This window comes from Alosa sapidissima, chromosome 7 (assembly GCF_018492685.1).
Source record: "Alosa sapidissima isolate fAloSap1 chromosome 7, fAloSap1.pri, whole genome shotgun sequence".
NCBI lineage: Eukaryota > Metazoa > Chordata > Actinopteri > Clupeiformes > Clupeidae > Alosa > Alosa sapidissima.
Genome location: NC_055963.1, coordinates 25,849,419 through 25,868,463, shown reverse-complemented (window position 1 = coordinate 25,868,463; position 19,045 = coordinate 25,849,419). Strand labels below are relative to the sequence as shown.

The following is a 19,045-nucleotide window of genomic DNA, read 5'->3' as shown; positions in this document are numbered from 1 at the left end:
TTTCAAAAGGGCACAATAATTTATTCAAGATATAATGAGAATGGATACCTAACTATGGAGTTCATCTCCTTGGAAATGACAATCGATTTTACCTCACCACAATGTAAAGGTTTATTTAAATAGAGAATTACCTTGCTAACTAACCTTGGTAACCAAGGTACACTTTACTAGCCTCAGTGGGTAAGTAAGTAGCAGGTAAGTAGCCAGTAATTCAATGTATGAAGAGGTGACATGAGCTATGAAAGAACAAACACGTTTATAAATGAAGGTTGTAAAATAACACATTTTCAACAAGCTAGACGTCAGTTAGCAACTTACATTTACCCATGCATGTCAGCAGCAAACCGAATTTAGCCTACTGGAGGAATTTACCTAGCGTTTTGTCATTCAGTGTTGACACTTGCTCAGTTGCTTCTAGCGCCACGGTGGTTAAAAATGGTAAGGTCCACAATAGGGGTTTCTGAAATCGCTTTACATTAAAATGTTCCTACAGTGAAAACAGTATTGTAACTGTAATGATATTTTTCACAATATCAGAAAAATTATCTGACCCCCCCAAAACTGATATTTCTGTCTCTTTGGGGGGTACTGGGTCTTCATTGGGGGGGTATAGTACCCCCCAGTACCCCCTGTAATTCGAACTATGAGAAAATACCTGTCTTCAATGTAGGTTATACCCTGAATACTCAGCAGATCCTATGGCCATACAGTAAATCCTCAAATTATGGCCGAGATTATATTCTCTATAGCCGGGCCTCTGATAATAGTTGATTCGAACAAATAAAGGCCGGTCCCCAAATACAAGCCATGGGTAATAATTGCCATGTGGGCTAGGCCTATTGGTCTACTTTTTTATTGTTCATTTTTTTATTGTTACTGTTTGATTCATATTCGTAATAAACCACACAGGAAGGAATACACACCTCTCTCTCTCTCTATCACACACACACACACACAAGTGTGCGAATGTGTAGCCTATGTTGTTACATTTGCAATGAGTTTAATTTAGCCTAATTTTGGGGGGGGGGGCAAATTTTTTAATACAAAGTAAAATAAATGATAGTTTTGGCTTTGGAAAGTAATTGTTTCACTCATTATACAAATAGGCGCTGTTAAGGCTGTGACAGGTTAAAGCGGCATTGGGCTTCTTTTTGAGGTGAGAGTTGCTTATTTGTCTCGCGAGAGTTGCCAACACTGACAGTCACTCATTTCAGTCTTTTGTCACGCACTCCCGCCACACATTGTATTTCTCACGCAGAAAAACTATTCATAATATATTTAATATGGTGCAGCGCCCAAAATGTCTCTGGCCGCGCCTGCCACTTATCAACCAATCAAAATAACGAATGAAGCTACACAATAGCAAATCAGAAAATAGCACTATTGTATCTGGCTATGATGTAACGCAATGAAAAAAGCGTATCCCGGAATTGTTCATGTTAATCTGCTACCATCTTCCAAAAGTTTGTTCATCTTCAGAGGAAACCACTGGAGCTTCGAGCATCAGTTTGAGCACAAAGTAGCCAAAGTCATCTTTTAATGTTACAACAAATTCACAACTAGTTTGACACAATGACAACGTGACTGCTGCTAGAGAATGTTTCCCAGAAAATTAGCATCAGTTATTCATGAGTGTCTGTAACTTAGCCAACACTGTGACAGCCTGTTCACTGACAACACTTGCTCAGAACAAGCAGTCTAGGCCTAGTCATGTTCTCGTTATCACACGATGACTGACATAGTCACATTATAAACATCTCTGTCCAAATAGGCTTAATCATTTTATTAGCACTAAATAAATTAAAGTGTATTGCATAATTAAAATCATGTCATATTGTATAATTATATCCTGGCCATGGATGCATTAATCATTGCATCTGTCTTTCAAAGATGTCAGGTCAAAAGCAATTAAGCATTCTCTCATTCGCCCTGTGACGGTCGGCCCTGCGCCGCACATGAGAACTACGCATAGCTGCGTGGCAGCGCGGTGAACACGTCTCTCTCAACTGGCAAGTGGCCACACAAACATTTAAACTGAAACCACATAAGCACATTTTAACCCGCTTTGCAAAAGTATGCCGCACTAAGAGCGGGAAACCGAGACTAAATGTGAACAATGTCGATGTTCGTGAGGACTTTACATTTGCCATTGAAAACAACCATATGCCAGAGAGACTTAACTTTTGTGTCGGGGGAGTGAATATTAAAATGCTGATTGACTCTGGGGCAACAAGTAATGTTATGGGAGAGAATGCATAGGAAAAATTGAAAACAGAAAACATTAAGTGCCACTCCTGTGTTCCTAAAACAGAGAGGAAACTCTACTCATATTCTTCTAATCAGCCATTAGCAGTCAAGGGGGCATTCATGTGTGAGGTGTCCATAGGAAAAAAGAAAGAACAAGCAGAGTTCATCGTAATCAGGGGAAGTGGTGAACCGCTGCTGGGAAAGGAGACAGCAATGAAACTGGGGGTTTTAAGAATAGGTGCCAACATTGCTGCTATTACAGACATTAAACAAGCACTCCAGCAGCAGTACCCCGAAGTGTTCAGTGGAGTTGGGAAACTGAAAACAAGACAGGTCAGTCTACACATTAACCCAGAGGTGAAACCAGTATAGCCCAGCCACTCAGGCGCATTCCATTCCACCTCAGGGGGCCTGTAGAGTCCAGAATCAAAGAATTGGTGGACTTGAACATCATTGAGCCGGTGGACGGACCCACCCCGTGGGTGAACCCAGTTGTGATTGTCCCAAAACCTGGGAATGATGTACGACTTTGCTTGGATATGAGGCGGACCAATGAAGCCATAGTGAGGGAACACTTTCCAATTCCCACAGTGGATAAGCTACTTCAGGGCATGAACGGCTCAATTGTATTCAGCAAGTTAGATTTAAAATGGGGATATCATCAACTTGAACTGACTCCCGATTCACGTGACATCACCACATTTGCCGTGCATAACGGAGTGTACAGGTGCAAAAGACTCTTGTTTGGTGTGTTATCAGCCAGCGAACAGTATCAGCACGAGACAGCCAATGCATTAGCTGGTATTGAAGGAGTAGAGAACATATCTGATGACATTATCATACACGCACCTGACCAAGAGACTCACAACAGACGGCTGCACGCAGTCATGGAAAGACTCAGGGACACAGGATTAACACTGAATCCTGAAAAGTGCCAATTCAACATGAACAGACTGATTTTCATGGGCATTCTGCTATCGGAAAAGGGCATTGGTCCAACAGAGGAGAGGGTGCGAGCTGTGACAGAAGCACGGGAGCCGGAGACCGCCACAGAGGTGCGTAGCTTCCTTGGGCTCGTTGGATACAGCAGCCGGTTTATCCCACAGTTTGCAACTTTGTCAGAGCCACTGAGGCGCCTGACCAGGAAAGACATACCTTTTGATTTTGGGCCAGAACAAAAACAAGCTTTTAGTGCTCTCAAAGCAGCACTTGCGAAAGCAACCACCCTTGCTTACTTCGACAAAGAGGCACCAACCCAGGTAATAGCTGATGCAAGCCCTGTGGGGCTAGGGGCAGTCTTAGTGCAGAACCAGAAAGTCCCTGTGTGCTATGTAAGCCGTAGCCTAACCGATTGTGAACGGAGATACTCCCAGACAGAGAGAGAGGCACTAGGTCTAGTATGGGCCTGTGAGAGACTACATCCATACCTGTACGGGCGACAGTTGGACCTAGTCACAGATCATATGCCACTGAAAGTAATATACGGTCCCCGCTCAAAACCATGTGCACGAATAGAGCGGTGGGTTCATCGCCTACAGCCGTACCAGTTCAAAGTAGTACACATAGCAGAAAAAAAAAAGCAATATCGCTGACTCGCCATCAAGACTTCTGCCAAACACGGGGGAACAGGCAAAACAGGCGCACGGGGCTGAGGAGTACGTAAGATTTGTGGCGGTGAACGCAACTCCAAAGGCACTCACCACTCGAGAAGTGGAGGAAGCATCTGCCACTGATCAAGAGCTCCAAGAGGTGCGCAAAGCCATAGATACTGGAAATTTTGAGAAATGCAAACCATATGCCGTCATTGCAAACGAGCTGTGCAAAATAGGATATCTTGTTCTGAGAGGCACGCGTATAGTGCTGCCCCAGGCCTTGCGAACACGTGCATTGCACTAGCCCACGAAGGTCATTTGGGCATAGTGGGAACAAAGCAACATCTGAGGACTAAAGTGTGGTGGCCGGGTGTGGACAGAGCAGCTGAAAGACATTGCAAAGCCTGCCACGGATGCCAAATAGTTGCTAGACCTGACCCACCTGAACCACTGAGGCCCACACCGCTACCTGATGGACCCTGGCGGGACGTCGCAGTTGACCTACTGGGACCTCTCCCGTCCAATCACTCGATTCTGGTGGTAGTAGATTACTTTAGTCGATATTATGAATATGATGTTATGACCACCACCACAGCAGAGAAAGTTAGACAGTCTGGAGTCAATCTTCAGCAGACACGGATTGCCTGTCACGTGTAAGTCAGACAATGGCCCACAGTTCAGATCCGAACAATTCAGACTGTTCTGTGAAGAAAATGGCATAACACACTTGAAAACCACTCCAAGATATGCTCAGGCCAATGGAGAGGTTGAGCGTCAGAACGAGTCACTCATGAAAAGGATCAGGATTGCGCAATCAGATGGATTGGACTGGAAGAAAGAACTGAGAAAGTATGTGACAGTCTATAGGAGCATCATCCATCCAACAACAGGTAAAAGCCCTGCTGAACTGCTTTTCAATCGGAAAGTAAGAGGAAAGCTGCCTGAACTGATTGAAGTGCATACTGATCAGGAAGTATGTGATCGTGACACAGAGCAAAAGACAAAGAGCAAGCTGTATGCAGACACTCGCAGAGGTGCACAGCTATCCGAGGTCAGTGTTGGCGACACAGTGCTCCTGAGTCAAGACAAGACTGACACATTCTCCACCACATTCAATGCAACACCACACAAAATCATTAGCAAGACAGGAAACAAGGTGGTTGTGGAATCGCCAACTGGAGCGAAGTATGCAAGAAATACCACTTTTGTCAAGAAGTACGAAGGGAATGGACTTAAACAAGGGACATTCCAAGAAAAGGGGGAAATACAGGAAGTCGAGGATGATGCCGGAACCAGCGAGGCGTTAGAGGAACACACACACACCACTGACACAGACACACAGAGCACACAAACCAAAAAGGACATAGACACTCAGATACAAACACACGTCATTCAGGCCGCAAATACCCAAGGGGTTGTCTGATTTTATTCTCAAATGATTTTTAAAAAAAAGGAGTTTTCACATTGTTCTTGATGTATAACCTATATGTAAGATACAGAATGTGTTTGATTTCTAGCAATAGAAGAAAATATTGCAGTTCATGATATGGAAGATTTCTTAAATGAGAGCAATACTATGTTCACTAAGCATTGAAGTTGATAACCTAAGCACATGTTCATTTGTGAAGATGTTATGTTACAGATCTGGCTGCCCAGAAAGTATATGATTTAAGAATTACGGAAATGTGAATTGTGATCTTGAGTTTTATTTTCTGTAACTGAGTTTAATTCTAAGAAAAGGGGGGATGTCATGTCCATGTGTAACACACCCTATCAGAATGTTCAGGGGTATTATGGGTAGAGCGGATGAGGGGGAGTTCATTAAATTCGTGCTCAGTAAGCAACAGACGTGTCTATGTGTGGTCCATATTATTAAGATTAAATTCTGCAATATCTCCTTAATTCATAAGTAAAGTTGAGATATAACACCCGCTTACTTTGATTTTATTACTTTCTTTTAGTGCACCGTTAACTTCTTAACATTTCATTATACCATATTTAGTTTGTTTGCTTCATTTATCGATAACATCATTTAAATCTCAAATCTACAATAACCACAACACACGTAGTTTAATTACTCACTGCCCTTTGTTTGAGTTTCTTTAAGTTCTGCGGGTTGATCTGTGGGAGTCGGCGAGCTCTTCCGCACCCGGCATCCAGACGTCCAGACGTAAAGATGTTCGCGGCGGAAGCCGCCAGATTAAAAGTCCTTAGGACACCTCCACCTGTGATGAAACGTCATGGGGGGAAGAGGAACTTATGTTTAGTTTAACAATTAAGTTCTTTTCTGTTGAATATTATTTTTGATTATTTTGAATTATTTACTTACTTAGTAGCCTATTTATGTTGAACTGATCTTTGTCTTCGTCTGTGTCTTCAATGTGAATATTATTTATTGTCTGTATCCCTCTTGTGTTCTGTTGGTCTGATCAGCCAGCTTAAATGTTTCCCCCATGTCTCAGTATGTTAGGTCAGTTCTTTGTGTTCAGTTATGCTTATGTTGCTCTTTATTTCTTGATTTTGAGTTCTGTTTAGTTGACCTCATTTTGGCCAAGAACTCTTTAGTTAACTTATTTTTGTGTTCAGCATTTTTCTATGATTTTGCATTGTTGCTCAATATTTTTGTAAAAATAAATATTATTTGAAACTTTATTCCTGCGCCCTTGCCTAACTGCCTTGGTCCCCCTTACATGCCCTGAGAGGAAACCCCCCAAAAAAGGCCAGGTTAGTGGATGCTGGCTCAGAGGTGGTGAAAAGGGTAGGCCCATTATTGAATTGTCAGTGCCATTGTGTCAAATCTTTTCTTCTGCAAGTCTGAGCAATATATAGAATAACTGTGATGTACTGATACAGAGTGTAGGAACAAAAAGTGTCTAGGGATCAGGAAAACAAAGTCTCAGCTAGTCGGGGCGAGAGTTGAGTCAGAAGTCTCAGAGAGCTTTATTCACGGAATCTGGAGACCTACGTTGTGTAGCTAACAGACACAGTCTGATGTTACAAAGAAAAAGCATACTTCTTATACCCTCCTGACAAGACAGACAAGACATAACATCCATGAATGGTACGCAAACCATTTTACGACCTGGTTACTCAAGCAGTTGACCATATCTATAAGGTTGTATCCCCCTAACGACTGACATCTGTGGAATCCGGTCAAGATTGACCCCAAGGCAGTAAATAGGGCCTAGGGTGCCAGCCCGCCAGAGCAGAGACCTGGCAGTCCTTCTCTAAGGCACAATACAAGCAGCATGATTTCACAAACACCTTGAACATGGCATTCCACAGATGTTGGGCATACATCTCTCCTTCTGCTTTCTGCTTACTGTAGCATTTCCATCTTTAACATGTTCACAGACCACACCAAAAGAGAAAATGGATGAATACAGCACACACATGGTACTCATCTCTAAGGCTAAACATTTCTAAGAGTTACAGAGGCTAGAATATTGTTTTCTTTGTCTACCGGATAAGCATCTCTGAACTAACCACATTTCAGCCCTCTTGACTTGACTCAGAAACACAACTGAGAGTATAGCATCAGGTCTTATGAAGCTGTGTACAAAAGTAGGCAAATATAGAATGACAATATGAGTACTTTAGGACCATTATTTGCCAAGGTATTTTCATGCATTTTGTAAAATGTCCTATGTAAACTCCCCATACTAAGATTTCCGGTAATTGTATTTAAAACTTGTCTTGTCTCTCTCAAGTTAGAAAGTGTAATAACGGAAAATAAAGTAGCGATTTTCTAGGCTGATTTGACATGGAACTTAACTATCAGTTTAAACGTGATGCTAGCAGACGAGAAGCTAATGGTCTAATCAGATTCAATGTTCTATGCTAGGCTGGAGCTAAAAGGATACAAGGATACAAGGGTACAAGGATACAAGGAAGTTTATTGTCACATGCATATAGTTACTGGAAGTAAGAAATGCAGTGAAATTATGTCTGGTGTCAGCCTATTTGTGCATTAATGGGGGGGGGGGGGGGGTAAAAACTGCAGTAGAAGAGGGGTTTAGTAGATTAAGTGGCAAGGGCTGCATAAAAAAGGTGGGGGAGGATTGGGATTGGGTGGGGGGCACCAACAAGGAGCACCCAAGAGCAACAGGGGCAAGGAAAAACTCCCTTACCAAGGAAGAAACCTTGGGCAGATCCACGGCTCAAGGGGCTAACCCAACTGCCAGGGGTCTTGGTGTGTGTGTTGGGGGGATGACAGGGGAGATGGGATAGTGTGCTGTGTATGTGGGGAGAGGGCAGTGTGCAATATGTGTATTGGAGAAGCTTCCTCATGAGACAATGTGCTGTGTAAAACTGGTATTGCCAGACTCAGAGAACGGCTGATGAACTAGAGAAAGGTCCAAATTAATTGTTTAACTCAAGGGGAGGTGGAAAATGAGTGTAATTACCCAAATGGTGGAATATCCCTTTAAAGAAAAAAATATTTAATCCTATGTAATACTGAAACAAATGAAAGAAATTGGCTAGTGACATCATCTCCTCTTAATACACACATGAAAACGTATGTATTAAGAATGTATAACATTTCACATTTTGCAATAATTTGATGGAGTGGTATGGTGCTCGGTGGATTCATAACAGACAGACAAAAAGGCAGGCATGGAAATGTGCGTGTGCATTTCACAGTTGCAATAATTCCATTTTTATTTCAAAGCAGTGGCAAATACAACTTGAAAGGTGAACAACTTGTTTGTTCTGTTTTCCATTCTGACATCAGAGAATCCAGTGGCCCGTAAGGCCTCCATGTACATGTCGGGACGCCAGCTCTCCCCAGTGAAAATGTTTGTAGGCGCCATATGTTCCAAGCTGTTTAGACTGAGGGTTGTCACCATGAGACCCCCTGGAACAGATATTATAGAACAAATAAATAATGTTATATTTCACTCATTGAAAATTCCTTAAACACGCATGTAAGTTTCACATGCTGCAAATTGTATACATATGTGTATCCTCAATCTATTAGTCGTTTTGATCTATCTATTTTGTACAATGATTTGTTCTTGACCTCTTTTTTTTAATATATCAGTTTTTCAAAGAGATGTTAACCTCTCATTGTTCAGCGTCCTACTATGTTCCTCTGCAACATACAGTTCAATGTATGTGGACTAAATAAATGTGTTTTCTTTAAAAGTATTGTCATCCATGTTTAGCCTGCACATCTCTGGAGCTACCATTAAACTTTTCTGCCCCTCCCTTCACTCACCTGGCTTCATCACACGATGGATCTCCGAGGTGCCTTTTTTCAAATCAGGCCAGAAATAGTAGCAGTTACAGTGGAACACCTTATCCACATTGCTCTCTGAGATGGGCATGGATGCCACGTCACAATGGTACAGGGTTACCTTTCCACTTGCAATGAGCTCCTGCATTTTGTCACTGGCTACTTGGTGCATGTACTCAGAGTAGTCTATCCCCAGGAGCCTTCCTTTGGGTCCAGAGAGGAGCCTTGCAGCTGCTTCCAAGCCTACCCCAGGACCGTGACCCAACTCAAGCACAGTGTCCTGTGGTGAGATGTCACACAGCTTCACTGCATTCTCCTCCAGGACTCTGTTGCGCCTGGTTAGGACTTTTGCGGTTATCCATCCAGCGACACTTTGTGTGGGGCGTCCAAGTTGTGGCCCCAATTTTTGGAGAAACATCTGTAAAGTTGCATGGAGCAGAATAAAACAGAAAATCTCGGATAAACACAGGTCATTGTGAGTGAGGATTTCTCTGCTGAAAAAGATAATAGATGACAGAGTAGGCCTACAATGCATTCAGAATTCAACTAGCATATTTTATGTTGATAGCTGTGGGTATGTTATTATCGCAACGACTGTTACATATTAGTAGTAGGTATGTTGTCAGATCACATCAGGGGTGAAAGTAGTTTTTATTTCTTGGTGGTACTATGATATAGAGTTATAATGCGCGCCCAGAGCGCGCGCCGAAAATTTCACTTAGCCTAATTATTTATTATTTATTTATTTGTTTATTTACTGTATTATAGTCTACTTATCAAGCATTCACTAGGACTTCTTATCACTCTAGTATCACTATTTAACCCACCTGCATCTGTTTTTGATTATGAATAAATTGCAAACACTTAATTTCAACATTTATTTATTTATTTAACCTAGTTACTCTGCTCGCTCCCACTTCCAATCAATTTTTTTTTATATAGGCTAATGTATATCATGAAACACGTTTCTTTGAGTCATGCCTTTTTATTTGGGAGACTGCAACATACTTCTGTCCGCTAAAACACTTTCATTATTGCTGCGCAAGATCTGGTTAAGCCGTACACGCGCTGTCTGTCTCTTGTCTCTCCAGCAAAACACTGCACACATAAAACCAGAATAGGCTACTGAAACATCAACATATTTTTCTTTAGCCTGTATGTTTTTTTTATTTGGGAGACTTTCCAAGAAACGTCCGTCTGCTAAAACACTTTGGATACCGGTGCACGTTGGCGTTTTCTTTCCGGTACGGCGTACCCTCTCCAAATATTTTAGTGGTAGGCTACTCCGTACCGGCCAGTACCGGCTTACTTTCACCCCTGGATCACATGCAATGTAGTCTCTTGTGTTGACGATGAAGGATATTATAAACGAAATGCTATTATTTTGCACTGTATGATAAATGAAATTGATAAATACATTGATGAGGGAGAATAACTTTAGTTTAGTTTACTCTTTGAAGACGTTCACTCATGGCAGGTGAGATTTCACTCCCTCTATTCCTGATCCAGACGTTTAGGAAGAGGAAGAGGAGGAGCCATTGCGCGTAATGTGTAACCAAAGCACTTGAGCCAGCAGATGGCACAGTTGGAGCTTGAGACAATTTGGACCGAAATTTCAATTGTTAGTCTCAGGGCAAAAACGGACGGACTCTTGTTGCCTTGCTATTGTTACCGATTATTATTTGCTATATTCAAATGAGTTTGGTAAAATAAACAACAGTAACATCTCATCTTATTTTTAATTAATTAATAAGACATTATTTATACCCTATAATATACAGGTGGCTATAGGTTATCCTACAGTAATTTATCGTGTTGTGGCACAGTCTGATAATGTTGAAATCGGAGGACACAGTTGACCTTGATCCAGCCTTGAAACTGCCTTAGTGCCTTACACAGCGCCATAAGCAGATCCGGTCTCTTTCGATTTCATTTCCCGGAAGGATAGCCTACAAAAAAACATGCGATCCAGCTAGAATGCACTGTTGCAGAATGTGCATGTAGCTTGTAGTTTTACAAATTCAAGTTGGATGTGGGAAATGGTGAAATGTATCACTAAAAGTCAAAATAAGAAATATTGTAGTATTGGACTGACTAATCTAGTGTAGCTAGTCTACCCAACCTCTGGAATATGAGTGACGGTTCCTCACCGCCACCTTTACTCCAGGTAAGTTTACATATGCTACACGGAAAATGTTTGTCCTGTGGCTATAACACCTATAATTTAATAGAAAAATGAAATATGCAGACATTTTGAAATAAGACGCTGAAGGAAATTCTCTGTAATCTTCATAAGTCAGCAAGGCACTTAAGACACAGTTTGTTTCGTTTTTATTTGTTGAATCATTGTAAAACAGAAAGAGCAAAATAACCATGGCTTCTTCCTCCATTTGTAATATTCTAACTTACTTAATTTGTCATTTTATCAATTTACTTAACATTTGTTAAAGACTTATTTCAGTAATTTACGATTTTCAGAAACGTATCTCACTTAAAGTAAACATTTGGATATAAAAAGATACAGAGCTATTTACGTATTTTCTCGTAAACATTAGAATGTCAGGACATCCTAATAACTTACTAACTTCTGGATTCAGCAAGAGTATAGAGGAAACGGAGCACAAATGGGCAGTCCAAACATTGCGAGCCCCGTCTGTGGCTCAGATGAGGAACTTTGTACACTCCCTGGAAGACTCAGTGAGTAGCCTCTAACAAAAAAAAAAGATATACCCCATCTCCACCTTATGCATTCCTGTCCTACATAACACACTCAGCAAAGATTAATCTAACTGGAACTCCACTCATGCACATTAGCTTCTCCAAATATATATAAGTCCATGACTGGACTGTATCAGTTGGCCAAATGCAGCTATTTATGATGATCACCTTTCATATCACCCATCTTGACATATTGCCTTTCCTATTGACATAGCCTATCACCTATGAAATGTTAATAAAGATAAAACTATCTATTACAATATCTTTATATCCACTGAATTGCATTGTACATGTTTATCCATATACAACATGCCCTCATAGCCATTTTTTCTTAATTATAGGGATAAATCCATCACTATGGGATAAGAATGATGTGAGCCATTGGTTGCGCTGGGCCCAGAAGGAGTATTCCCTCCGTAAAACGGATCAGGAGAAGTTTGAGATGAATGGCAAAGCTCTGTGTCTCCTCACCAAAGAAGACTTCCGTCTGCGTAGCCCCAGTTCAGGTTACCAGCCTTAATCATCTCTTTTTCATTTCTAAATATATTAAAGAGAATTAAGTAAAAGAATGCTGCTGTATATAACATGTTTGACTCACAATAATAACAAACTATAAAAGTATATAGGCTAAAGCCTACTGTATATATCAACTTTCTGATTGTCTATTTTTAGTATTTGTGATGCAGTTTCAGGAGGAGACAGACTGACTCTGGTTTTCCTCTCGTAGGTGATGTCTTGTATGAGCTCCTTCAGTACGTGAAACAGCAGCGTAGGGGAGCACTGTCTGCCACTGGCTCTGAAAACCTCAACAGTCCCACAGTTCCGCCCAGTCACCTACTGACTGCACATGCACAGACAAGCAGTTACATAGGTCAGTAGCTCACCTCTGATAATAGGACTATGAGCAGTTTAATATGGACCCTTTCAAGAGAGTTCCATTATCAGCATCATAGTTGGCCCCACAAGACTTCCTTTTTAACATTCCATATGTTATCTTAATGCAGAGGAAGTAGATTGGGGCCCAAATAGAACGTTCAAGCATTGTTTTTGTTTTTATTGTTGAAAGGGTCCATACTTTACTTAAAAGGCAGTGATTTTTTTGTGTACGATGTTGCCTAAGAACTTACACAGTCAGCATATATGTTTGAGGTTTGCAATATTGTTCAAGGCACTTGCACGACATCAGGATGTTTCTTTTGTTTTTATGGTGTGGTCTCTACATGCCTTGTTGTACTCATGTACTTTATCTTTTAAAAGCTGTGCTACAATGAAATTCAATGCTTGTGTGTCATCAGGAAGTAAGCGGTACTAATGAGTTGATTAAACATTGTACTACATGTTATATGACACACATGATGACATTGTAGGGCAAGTGTTTAAAAAAATAGTAGTCTTGCTTACTCAACTTCAGCCATTCTTTCAAGAATGAGTGACTTCTGTAGTGTGGGTTGACTCAGTACAAGCTAGGACCTGTGCCAGGGGGTGTGACTCCAAATGGCTGGCCAGTATTGGATTTGCCAGTAAACCACCAGGGGAAATGTCAAAGTTCAGGTTCAGGAAGTGGAAGTCTAGTATTGCTTTATCAGGTCCCAGCATTGTTTAAAAGAATCTAGACCAGCTACAGTATACTACCGTAAAGCTCCAGGAAGTAAAGAGTTTTATTTTTGCTTTGTTTCTGGGTGACAGAAGGAAACACTTGGCTTTGTGATGTTTGAAGTTATCTATTACATAGTATCTATTACATTTCTTTCTTTCTTTCTTTCTTTCTTTCTTTCTTTCTTTCTTTCTTTCTTCTGTGTTGTCATCTCTCCAACCTTAGCCCCTCTAATCTCAAGCAGGTCTGTTCCTATTTGCCCAGTAAACCCACACTCAAGAGCAGTAGGCGTGTCCCCGTCTAACCACTACCTGGATGCTGGGGACGCCTCCTCTTTTCCATACACCAACCCTGCGCAGCAGGTTCAGCCAGGTCAGTGTCACTTAGGCTAAACAAAAGCATCATCCATACTCCTCCCAGATGCCATGCAAACAAATAATAATTAATTGTTGTTATTTTTTTGAGAACTTGTGTAGCCCTCGCTATCTATTGATGATATCTATTGTACATCCACTTTTGACGCTGTTTGCCAAACCCTCAGCTTTAGTCTCTGACCTTCCTGTTCGCAGACTTCCAAGGAGGTCTCCAGTTTGCCACAGGAGAGATAAAGTTCCTGACCACTGGGAACCAGACAGAGGAAATAAACCCTGCTGGCCGAGAGGAACCTCTGAATCTGTCCAATTGGATAGATCAACCAGCTATTGCTTCACAACCCGCAGAAGCCAATGGGAAGATAGCAGGTACAAGCGCTGCATTTTCATTTCCGTCTCTTTTTTAGATGAAAGAGGTGGGTCTGTCTGTCTGTCTGTCTGTCACAAAGAGAAAGTGAAAGGACTTTTGTGCAGCTCATGACTTGTTACTCCTTACTTCAGCCTGTTCCTTATATATGACCCTGCAAGACAAAACCAGTCGCTTTGCGCACGGTGCTATTTTGAGAAAATCTACGATAAACAAACATACGGGTTAAAATGTCGAATTTCACGTTTTCGCATAATTCCACAGTATACAGTCTACACTTTCATATTCTGAACAAATTTCACAGAAAAACATACATTTTGACTGTTTAGCCCTATCTGTAATAACTGTGCCCTCACACTATCGCACATGACAATTTACTTAAAAAGGTGATTTTCTCCTCTTCTGGCGTATCGTGATGGAAGAACCATGCCAACTTTGGACGCAGTTATCTCAGCGATACTTTTTGCAATACCCTAGATATACATATCGTTGGAAAGCTTAGTTTATGTCCGTTCACGTGAGCACAATAAATTAATTTTGTAAATTTTACCAAAGCGTGGTTTCGCCTTGCAGGCTCACATTAATGTGTTCCTATGATGCTGTTTAATGTTTGATTTGTCTTGTTATCCTCTATGTGCCTTCCCCCTTAGATTGCAGATTCCTATGGGATTATGTTTACCAATTGCTCTCAGACAATCGGTATGAGAGCTTCATAAAGTGGGATGATCCACAAACCATGGTTTTTAGGATAGTAGACCCAAATGGGCTTGCCCGACTATGGGGGAATCAAAAGGTTTGTGCAACGGCCATCAAAGCAACAAGACTTTTAGTTGGACAGTAATTATAATCTACTGATCTTCATGACTTTGAATTTACTCTCTTCATTCAGAATAGGGTTAATATGACCTATGAGAAAATGTCTAGGGCCCTTCGACATTACTACAAACTTAATATCATCAAAAAAGAAGCTGGACAAAAACTTCTTTTCAGGTAAGTGGACAGTTGAATTTACCTATTGTTAATATTTTTAATGTTACAGCATAACTAGAGTGGTAGGACATGAATGCATTTGAACAATATCATGATTATATGTTTGTCTTTTAAACTGTGTGAGGATGCTAGATACATTATTTTAAAATTACTAAAATGTTATTTTTGACATGCATGTCTGTGTGTTCATTTCCAAATCAATCTATTAATTTCTCACATTTACAATGAGTTCAATTTGACACATTGTCAATTCCAAAATCTAATTCTAAAATACAGATTCCTCAAGACCCCGCAGGAGATCCTGCAGAGCCGAGTGGACAAGGCAGAGTCTCCAGAGACCCCTTCCTCTCCTGACTATGTGGGGGATAATCTGGAGATCTCCCTGGATTCAGTCTCCGACCCACCAAGCCCCAGCTGAGACCGATGCCCTTCATATTAGCACACCCTCATATCCCAGCTGATGATTGCTGCAAGAATCTTAAAGCGGCTATGTGTGTGAAAAAATGATGTTTTGATTATTTGAACCGTTTAGTAGACAAAAACACCAATGCTTTGATTTGCCCATATCCACTTAAGTTACTACCAGAAACAGGCCATCTCTCTTGCAAAGTGAGTCTTCATCTCATTTTGTGCCTCAGTGGCGGAGTATTGAATACAATGAAAGCTAATGGAAGATTGCCTGCCATCAGTGCGTTCAAGACAACTTGAAACCTACAGAATTCTACACATAACCCCTTTAAGTTTTAATATGTTGTATATTTGCTTAGATTGAATATAAGGGAACTGTTTTTATTTCATCTCATTTTATTTCATTTTGTTGGATGTGATTGCATTAATCTCAGGGTTTTGTTGAGAGTGGATATGTCTTACTTTGCTCTCTGCTGTTTAGCTATAAAAGCACTATAGCTAAAGAAAGTTACTAATGTATGTTTTCAGATTTCACTCACACTGGCTTTGCTTAGAGCCCACATCACAAAGGAATAAGCATGCTCACCAAGTCTGTATTTTGCTGCTTTGGTTCTTTTGCTGGGCATTCAGGCTACTGGCATGTTGTGCTGTGAACAGGGTAGGAATTTCACGGCGGCCACGTCGTTGCCTCTTGCGTTGGCCGTGAGGCCCCTTTGAAAATCAGAGGTTTACAGGCCACGGTGGCCTTGGTGCCCCCTTCTTTCAATATTCTGCTTTGCGTCCTACTAATAGCGATTTTTATTTAGCCTGTGTGGCCTGTCAAAACAATCTTAGCATTCACAGCGCAAATTAATTGAGTATTTTACGCAGTGGAGAAAGTGACAGCGCAAGAAAGAAAGTGCGTCCAAATTCCATTCATCTCAGTTGAACTACTCGCAAAGTAGCCTATTCATCACACAGACATCACAAGTATCACATGAAAGAGCTTTTTCTCAGCTTTTAAACAATGTTACCCGATAATTGCTTAGTTGAACGGTTCGCGAAAAAAGTAAATAATATAATTCAGGGGCCGTTTATACGAGAACGATTGCTAAGGAAGACGACAAAATATTTTATCATAAGTGCCTTTCGTTTACACGGCGACCCCGCCATCGGGGCTTGAAGACGCACAAATCTGAAGACTCCTTCCAGAGTGTAGAGTTTTGAAGACGACCCGGGTTAGCCTATGTCTCAGTCTAAACGGCCAAAAACCAAAGATCCTTGATTACCTCTCTGGCTAAACTGTCAAATTAGAATGTCTGCGCGTGACGTACCGGGGTTCTATCACACCACCACCCAGCGGTCTGGAATGCATATCCAATCGAATATCACATACTCTTGCGTCTTCATATAAACAAAGATTTCCCCCTGAGAATGCTCGTCTAAACGCAAATAAAAAAATTAGAAGAACGAATGGAGCCAGAGCAGGGAGCATAGACTGAAAGAGTAGGGAGTTAGCCAGTAAAGTAAAGTAAAAAGTACCTAACACATGTACATAACACAAATGCATAATGCATTACGAAATATTAACGCAATTAACGCATGGTGTTTACCGATTTCCTTTGTGGGGGGCTGATGTCATGTAACGGAGACCTGAAGCAGCAAGATCGTTTATTTTATTGTCTATGGAGTTAGCTGAAGATGGAACGTGAGGAGCTTGTAGGCGAAAATTTTTCAGTTTTATAAAGGTAGCCTGATCAGTTATCACCACCACCACATGCATCACGCACTGTGCATAGGGCACCAAGAGACAGAGGAGGGACCAACATTTAGCCAATAAATAGTAGCTGTACTGCAAACTGTTTTTCACTCTTGTTAGAGAAAGTATACAATGTCAACATGCACCAACAGCATGTTACATAAAGATGATACTTTTCGGGTCCTCTCTATAAAGATCCAACTTGAACATAGGCCCTATGCTACTCCATTTAATTGAGAACGCGTCTGAGTGTGCAGGAGAGGGAGAGAAAACGAGTGGCAGGTTCTAGCTGGCTTGTCATTGTTGATGATAATTGATATCTCCTTTTTATTAAGTTAAGATTAAACTAAATGCGGCAGTGGTTGGGACAGACTTATGGGGGCGAGAATATACACTTTCTGTGTATATTTTGTGGTATGTATTCATGCCAACAATGTTAATACAATGATCAAATGTATTCAGTGACACTTATCTCATAAACTCATAATTCTCTTATTTTCACCGGAAAAAAATTGGCTAATAGAAATTCTGATTGGCTAGTAACTTTAGAAAGTTACCAGCCACATTGGCTGGTGATCAAAAAAGTCAATTTAGAACCCTGGTCCCCTGTACAGTTAGCCGTTCCAGAGTAATCCAGTTTTGAATTTGCAGTAAATTTCGACATGCATGGATGTCTCCAAATTTGGGCTTTAAGTTTTACAATGCGTTTAAATTGTTCAACATGATTTCATAACGGGCCAAATACAAAATAAATGTTACAAATATCGCCTAGATATTGGTAAATCAGAGGACAGCTGACTGAGTTTGTGAAAGTAGCCTTAGCCTAATGATCACAAAATGCTAAGCATGCATCTAGGCTATTTGAGTTTCTTAAAGCTGAGCTGTGGTTAAATTGTTCAATACATGATTTTATAACAGGCCAAATATAAAATAATTGTTATATATAGCCTAGATATCTGTAAATATTAGATGATCAGATGATTTACAGCTCTATGTTTTTGTAATGTTTCATACAGTGATGCAGGTCTACTGCAGTGAATAGGCTAAATAAAACTTTGATCATTTTTATAGCCTACTACTGTATAGTTAACTTTGGCCTTGGTGCCCTGACATGTGGCCTTTGTGCCCCCCACCAAATATGCCCAACTGAAGGCCAAGTGGCCTTGCCTCCAGAATGGTGAAATTCCAAGCCTGGCTGTGAAGGAAGGCTTTTGCAGCCTTTACAACATGTGGCGCATTTGTGAATGCTGCCAGCCAGTTGTGAATTGCTATTGTATCCTGTCATGTTGTGTAATGTTAAATTGGCTTGGTGTTTGATCGGACACTGGGAATTTCTCTCTAGCACAAGGAATTTAACAACTTTTTTGAGTATAACTGAAAGAGGACATTTTAAAAATCTTCTCAAGGAGACAATCTTCAACTGGTCTTCACTAGAGGTCCTGGAAATATTCTAGTAGATGTCTAGTATGACATTGAGGTATTCTGAATGCACTTAAAATTAAGATATTTCGCATATGAGATTATAGCTTTATTTTTCATACTTTGTAAACAGAATGTAAAAAATGTAACATTAACTGTACATATAAAGTGCATGTATATAGTGCTTTGCAATAAGAATAAATCCTCTAAACTCCACAGCAACGCCATGTGCCTTCGTTTTGATAAAGGACAATAAGCAGAAATAATACGTATACAGTAACACCACTTTGCTTTCAATTCAGGGCAGTGTTGCAAGGCTTAGGACAACTCTGATCTAAGAACAGCCTAAATTCTATTTCTGG

At 40.8% G+C, this 19,045-nt stretch overlaps 2 protein-coding genes across 5 annotated transcripts; one reads left to right on the top strand and one right to left on the bottom strand.

Moving 5' to 3' along the window:
- The first annotated feature begins 6,931 nt into the window (after positions 1–6,931).
- On the top strand, positions 6,932–16,199 carry etv7 (ETS variant transcription factor 7). 3 transcript variants are annotated; one of them, XM_042098948.1, is made up of 9 exons: positions 6,932–6,936; positions 11,687–11,775; positions 12,138–12,302; positions 12,524–12,667; positions 13,616–13,762; positions 13,960–14,130; positions 14,779–14,921; positions 15,018–15,118; positions 15,395–16,198. In XM_042098948.1, exons 2-9 carry the CDS (start codon positions 11,703–11,705, stop codon positions 15,534–15,536), a joined length of 1,086 nt encoding a protein of 361 aa, XP_041954882.1. In that variant the 5' UTR covers positions 6,932–6,936; positions 11,687–11,702; the 3' UTR covers positions 15,537–16,198. The 3 variants fall into 3 exon arrangements, with proteins under 3 accessions (XP_041954882.1, XP_041954881.1, XP_041954879.1); XM_042098947.1 differs by lacking the exon at positions 6,932–6,936 and adding an exon at positions 10,996–11,245 and having other exon boundaries at positions 11,676–11,775; positions 13,655–13,762; positions 15,395–16,199; XM_042098945.1 differs by lacking the exon at positions 6,932–6,936 and adding an exon at positions 10,996–11,245 and having other exon boundaries at positions 11,676–11,775.
- Positions 8,472–11,756, bottom strand: zgc:194242 (uncharacterized protein LOC100005854 homolog). 2 transcript variants are annotated; one of them, XM_042098950.1, is made up of 3 exons: positions 11,664–11,756; positions 9,061–9,496; positions 8,472–8,697 (listed from the first exon to the last, which is right to left on the bottom strand). In XM_042098950.1, exons 2-3 carry the CDS (start codon positions 9,494–9,496, stop codon positions 8,501–8,503), a joined length of 633 nt encoding a protein of 210 aa, XP_041954884.1. In that variant the 5' UTR covers positions 11,664–11,756; the 3' UTR covers positions 8,472–8,500. The 2 variants fall into 2 exon arrangements, with proteins under 2 accessions (XP_041954884.1, XP_041954883.1); XM_042098949.1 differs by lacking the exon at positions 11,664–11,756 and adding an exon at positions 10,530–10,597.
- Positions 16,200–19,045: the final 2,846 nt, after the last annotated feature.

What these genes read in the sequence shown, in the direction of transcription:
- zgc:194242 (XM_042098949.1), bottom strand. Translation starts at nt 10,550, where the DNA reads ATGAGTGAACGTCTTCAAAGA. An exon ending in TGAGTGAACGTCTTCAAAGA is followed by an intron (nt 9,497 to 10,529) that starts GTAAACTAAACT and finishes GCAACTTTACAG; the next exon opens with ATGTTTCTCCAAAAATTGGG. An exon ending in CCATCGTGTGATGAAGCCAG is followed by an intron (nt 8,698 to 9,060) that starts GTGAGTGAAGGG and finishes TATCTGTTCCAG; the next exon opens with GGGGTCTCATGGTGACAACC.
- etv7 (XM_042098945.1), top strand. Translation starts at nt 11,210, where the DNA reads ATGAGTGACGGTTCCTCACCGCCACCTTTACTCCAG. An exon ending in AGCCAATGGGAAGATAGCAG is followed by an intron (nt 14,131 to 14,778) that starts GTACAAGCGCTG and finishes CTTCCCCCTTAG; the next exon opens with ATTGCAGATTCCTATGGGAT. An exon ending in GACTATGGGGGAATCAAAAG is followed by an intron (nt 14,922 to 15,017) that starts GTTTGTGCAACG and finishes CTCTTCATTCAG; the next exon opens with AATAGGGTTAATATGACCTA.